Here is a 6,064-nt window from a genome sequence, read left to right as displayed (position 1 = left end):
TTAGGAATAAGACAGGTATGTATATTTCTTCCTATTAATTTGTTCAGTTGAGCCCTCTTTCTATACCAGGTCATTTAAATTACTCTAAGCTTTGTAAGATATTTAGTTAGTATAGTAGTTAAATTTTTAAGTGCTAAAGTAATGAGTCTTGGGTTCAAATAAAACTCCTGGTATTTAGTACCTCTGTTACTGGCAAACTTTTTAAATGTCTCTAAGTTGCAGGTAATTGTGCTTCATTGAGTTTTGAGGAGAAGAAAATAGACTCCAAAACGGATGTGAAACACTTAATTCAGTACAATGTAAGCACTCAGTAGATGTCAAGTTTTTAGTATGTGGTGGGCAACATCCCAAGTTTTTCCTGGCTTCCATTAAGTCTTCCACCTCAATTTTAGAAGTGCGTTGTCAAATTTTGAAAACAATCCCATTGGGATTGCATTGAATTTATAGATTTATTTAAGGCAGATGGACATTTTTACAATATGCATCTTCTTACCCATGAACAACACACGTCTCTCCTTTTACTTGTCTCCTTTTTATATCCTCACATAAAATATTCAACACTTCTTCAATATTTGTACATCACTAGCATCAATCCTCTAGGTACTTTATAGTCTTTTGTTGATATTGTAAATGGAATTTTTTCCCCACTGGTTTTTCAAGCTGGTTATTGTTGACTTATAGGAAATTTATTGATTTTGGAGTATTCATTCACAGATAAGAAAGACGGTTTTACCTTTTCCTTTCCAACTTTTATTCTTTTTGGTTCTGATTTGGTGACTTCCAAGAGATAGCCCTATGTGTGTAAACTTGACTTGGATTCTGTTACCTGCAACCAAAAAAGTCTTGACTTTCTGGAAAAGAGTCTGAATTTAAAAAAAAAAAATCCATCTGATGTCAACTGCTATCTCCATATAGCTGCTTTTACCTATTAGTTTAGAGTGAAGAGATTTCCTAGCATTGACCCGCCCCTGGATTCCCAGAGTTAAATCTAGTTGGTCATGTACTACTCTTAAAATGTTTAATTGCTGAATTCAATTTATTATGATTTCTGTGAGGTTTTAATTTCTTTATTTAGGTTTTGATATCAGAGTTTTACTAGGTTAGTAAAGTGATTTGCGATACTACCTAATTTTTTCTCTGGTCTATTCCTTGAGAGCTGGAAATACATCTGGGCCTAACATCTTTTGGTGGGTAAGCCTTTCTCAGGTTCTTTGAAGCTTATTTCTCTATTTGAAAAAAACTCTATTTTGATATTCTATATTGCCTGCTTCCCAGTCTTTCTGCCTCTTTCCCTTCCTCCCTTCTTGAATAATTCTTTCAGAAGTCATTGGGGAGAGCTGGATAAGTTGGGGTCCATACAAGGTAGGTGGTGTCCATAATTCTAAGTTGGGGTGTTGGGGTCTGAGTGGGTGGAGGAAGCCCACACTGGGTGGCAGTGGCAGTGAGAGGAAATTGGTTATAAATGGGGGGGTGGGGCATTGACCCAATCAGTAAGTATATTAAAGTGATTCAGGTTCTCACCGTCTGAGAAGGAAGTCACAATCATGGAAAGGAAGAAAACTAGAATTAATCCTGTGGTGTTGAATTGGAATTGGAGGTGTGGTGTACACTCTTGATTTTCAATATGTAGAATAGATACAGAAAGAAGTGTGTGTGTGTGTGTGTATTTAGCTTTCTATTGCTGTGTAATAAATTATCCCAAACCTTCGTGGTTTAAAATAACAGGTCATAGGTCATATTTATTATCTCAATTTCTATGCATCAGGAATCCACGAGTGGCTTAGCTGAGTGCTTCTGCCTCAAGTGCTCACAAGGCTGCCAGGGTTGCAGTCTCATATGAAGGCTCTGTTAAAGGAAGACCGGCTTCCAAGCTCACTCATATGGTTGTTACAAGGACTCACTTCCTCAATGGCAGATGACCAGAAGCATCCTCAGTCCCTTGCCATGTGTGCCTCTGTATTAGGGCACCTCACAGCATGGCAGATGGCTTCCATGAGAGTGAGTAAGTGGGAGAGTAAAAGAGAAGGCCCAAGATAAGTCACAGTTTTTTGTAACATAAACTTGAACTTGAACTGCTGCCATATTCTTCTGTTTGTTATAAATGAATCACCAGGTCCAGTCCACGTTTGAAAGGAGGGGATTACATAAGGACTTGAATACCTGGGCAATCTTGGGGCTGCCTAGCACAGCCTCAAGATAGATGGTAGATAGATAGATAGATTATATAGATAGATAGATGATAGATAGATGATAGATAGATAGATAGATAGATAGATAGATAGATAGATAGATGATAGATAGATATAGATGGATTTCTCAATTCTGTGCCCTGTGCCCTAATAGCAACAAGCACACCTCATACCTAGACCTTTGTTTTAAAGTATTCAATACCTTTGTCTACTGAAAGAACAGGGATTTTTAAAGAAATGATGGATTCCAGGAATGGGGCAGGAAAATTACAAGATGAGCCTGGAACATCCTGTTGTGCCAGAAAAGAAGTGCTCAGAGAATGACGAGTACAGGTAAAAGGACATAGAAAGCAGTTTGAAAGGACTCCCACTAGCCAGATCTGGGATAATTTGGCAAAATACAAGGAAATAGTAACAGATTTTCACCACTGAATAAAATAGGAATTCAAGAGTCTGCATTGATATAAATAAATAAATGATCATGCAAATGGATAAAAGAGAAAAACCTTTCCTTAAGGGCAGAATGTCAACTAATTTATAGCAGAAGGAACAATGGAATTAAAAAATTACCATTTGATAAACAACAAGGTCCTACTGTTTATCACAAGGAACTATAATCAATATCCTGTAATAAACCATAATGGGAAAGAATATGAAAAAGAATGTATGTATACGTATAATACAACTGAATCACTTTGCTATACAGCAGAAATTAACACAGCTTTGTAAATCAACTATATTTCAACAAAATTTAAAATATACAAAAATTACCATTTGACAACCATCATAGTAATGAGTGATTCAGCCAAGAAACATCCCTATGTTATAACAGTGCATGAGGAACTGGTTAATTATATAATCTCAAAGTACTTCCCTATAAAGTACTTATTGATTACAAAGGGAGGAAGAGTCACTTGACAGTGGAAGATAGTCCCTTAATTCAGTGATCAAGGCCAAATTGAAATCATGTGCCTCCTGATAGGATGCAATGAGGAGCCACAGAATGTGATGTTCTTATTCAAAGTATGTAAGATGAGGAAACATCAGACAAATCCAAATTGCGGGACTTTCAACAAAACAGCTGGCCTGTATCTTTAAAAGTGTCAGGGTCAAGAGTGTCAAGAAAAGACTGAAGAGTTGTTCCAGATTGAAGGAGACTAAAGAGAAATGACAAATAAATGCAACACGTGATCCTGGATTAAATCCACTTACATATGGATATTGAGAGAGCGGGCACAACTTGTATCTGTGTTTTGGATGGTAGTAATACATTGATATTATTTTCCTAATTCTGTTGGGAATATCTATACTTCCTACCTCATGGTGAGATTGTGAGATGAATGTGTGGGGTGTTTAAAGTGTTCAGCACAGTACTAGGCGATCAGCTGAGTATGCAATAAATGATTGCTATTATTATTCTCATTATAGTCTTTTCAAAGATTCAGGTCTTGAATTTCTCAGATCTTTAGTTTTTATTATTTTCAGTTTATCATCTTCTAATTGATTATCTTCAAATTCTTCCTCTAGTATTTCATAGGTTCACTTTCTTGCTCTTGTACTTGCCTTTTGAGTTGAATACTTTGTTCAATAAATTTCTTTCTTCCATTTCATGAGACAAATATAAGACTATGTATTCTGTTCTTTAGAGCTTTGTGTTTCTTCTTTGCTATAGATCCCTATTGTTTCTGAAACAATCATTAATTGTAGTTTTGATTTCCTCTTTAACTCTAGGGCTATAAAGATAAGATTTACCCCCTCCAGCATGGCTTCATTTTATTTGTTTGTTTTTCCTTTTGCTATTTTTTTTTTTTTTTGGTTTTATATATTTACTTTCAAAGGGCAAAAACACTTAAGACAATTTAAATACAAGTCTAAACAGAATTACTCTTTCAAAGTCAGCAATGATGCAGAAATGAGGTCTCACTTCCGGATACTCACCAGCATCTTCTGAGTCCTCAGTGAAGAAAAGGGGTCTGGCAAAAGATAAGCTCAATGTTTCTCTCTGGTGTTACTGACTCTAAGTGATAATCTTTTAGGTGTTAAATCCAGAGTAACTAAAGTTATAGACACTAATAAAATGTTTTATTTTAAAAGTCTGATCGCTTGATTATTCTACAGCCTAAAGAACAACAGCTAATATTTATTAAGAGCCTTCTTTATAGCCAACATTGTATTAAGTGATTTACACACAATATTCAATTTTACCTTCACAAAAGCCCCAGGTAGGTTCTATCATTATCCTCATTTTATTGAATACATATGAGGAAAGTGAGGCTTACAGAGGCTAAGCAGCCTGCCTGCCCAAGATCACAGGCTTGTGAAAAACTCAGATGTCTTGATGCCAGAGTCCATCCTCTTACCCATGAGGCCTCTCCTGCCTAATTAAGAGCCAGGCCATCTCAGCTTCCTGGACAGCAGGCTGGGCAGACCTTGGGTGGGTAACTGAGGGAGGCAGAGGTCTCTGCTTCTGGGTTACCTTGCTCAGTTTTTTGTACAAGGATGCTTTTACGAGGAGGGCTGACAATCAAGAGGGTCCTGTCTAGGAATGAACTGCTGTTAACACCTCTGGAGGAGAAGGACACTCACTAGGGCTGGCCCCCTGGAGTGGCAGGTAACCAGAAGGCACCTGCATTTTGTAACCAGTGAAACTGTCAAGCACTTCCATTTTTCCATTTCTTCCCAAGTCTTGTCTTTATCGAAGAACCACAGAGAAATTAATTCTATGGGAGAATGTAATTCTGTAAGTCAAGTTATTTACCCGATATTTTACTCATATACATCCTTCTTGTCTGCAATGTAATCTACAATTTCCTGTGGGCACATCAACTTCTCCGCATCTGTATCAGGAATTTCAAACCCAAATTCGTCTTCCATGGCCATGATAATCTCCGCTTGGTCCAAACTGTCTAAGCCCAGGTCTTTCATAAAATGGGAATTTACTGAGAGCTTTTCTGGGTCAATCTTGTCATAGAGTTTCAAGACATAAAGAACACGGTCCTTGATTCCCTCTAATGTCAAAGGGGGCGCATCACTATACTGGCGGCATAGCTGTGTAACTCCACCTGGAACCTGCGCGAGCACCGAGGCTGGCTGCGGAGCCCCAGGTCTCGTCTGGGCCCCCGCGGGGAACAGGGTGGTGCTGAGCGGCCGGGCCGCGGCCAGCGCGGGGAGCCTGGGCAGCTGCGCGAAGGCCGCGGGGAGTCGGCGGACACACACGCAAAGGACACGAGCCGCCATGGCTACCCCTTTTGCTATTAATTTCTAGTTTTGTTGCATTGTGATTTGAATTTGTGTATTGTACTACTTCTGCTATTGAGATCTTAATGAGATTTTCCTTGTGGCCTAAGATATGAGCAAATTTGTAACTATTCCTTAGCCATTTGAAATGAATGTTTTCTGTTTCTAGGAAATGTATTTTGATATAGATCTAAGTCAAAAATTTAATAATAATGTATAACTCTTCTATATTCTTATTAATTTCTACTTGATCTCACAGATATGGTGAGGCATATTAAACCTTCTATTATGACTGTGTTTTCTTTTTTCAATTTCTCCTTAATTTCTAAACTTTCTGGCCTTGCACATTTGATGCTACTTCCAGTACACACAGATTCCATGGTTCTTATATTCTCATTTAGTTTGTACAATTTACCAATATAGGACAAACTTTTCTCCCATTTTAGTGCCTTCTTTCTTTCTTTCTTTCTTGCTTGCTTGCTTGCTTGCTTGCTGTGAATTCTACATTTTCTGATATAAATATTGCTTTCTTTTTGTTTGTTCTTGGGTAGTAGACATCTAGCAGATTGTCCACCCTTCTCCTGGAAGGTGGTCTACTTTGTGTGGCGTTCTGTAAGACCCTGTCCCTGGCTACACTT

General features: G+C 37.9%; 1 protein-coding gene across 1 annotated transcript; it reads right to left on the bottom strand.

The window, feature by feature from the left end:
• Nucleotides 1–4,026: 4,026 nt before the first annotated feature.
• On the bottom strand, nucleotides 4,027–5,429 carry LOC130857311 (acyl carrier protein, mitochondrial-like). Its single transcript, XM_057742857.1, has 2 exons — nucleotides 4,948–5,429; nucleotides 4,027–4,162 (listed from the first exon to the last, which is right to left on the bottom strand). The coding sequence occupies exon 1, from the start codon at nucleotides 5,424–5,426 to the stop codon at nucleotides 4,956–4,958; it is 471 nt and encodes a 156-aa protein (XP_057598840.1). The 5' UTR covers nucleotides 5,427–5,429; the 3' UTR covers nucleotides 4,027–4,162; nucleotides 4,948–4,955.
• Between the last annotated feature and the right edge of the window lie 635 nt (nucleotides 5,430–6,064).

The sequence above is a fragment of the Hippopotamus amphibius genome, chromosome 7 (assembly GCF_030028045.1).
Source record: "Hippopotamus amphibius kiboko isolate mHipAmp2 chromosome 7, mHipAmp2.hap2, whole genome shotgun sequence".
Lineage (NCBI taxonomy): Eukaryota > Metazoa > Chordata > Mammalia > Artiodactyla > Hippopotamidae > Hippopotamus > Hippopotamus amphibius.
This window is presented reverse-complemented; position numbering and strand designations above follow the sequence as displayed.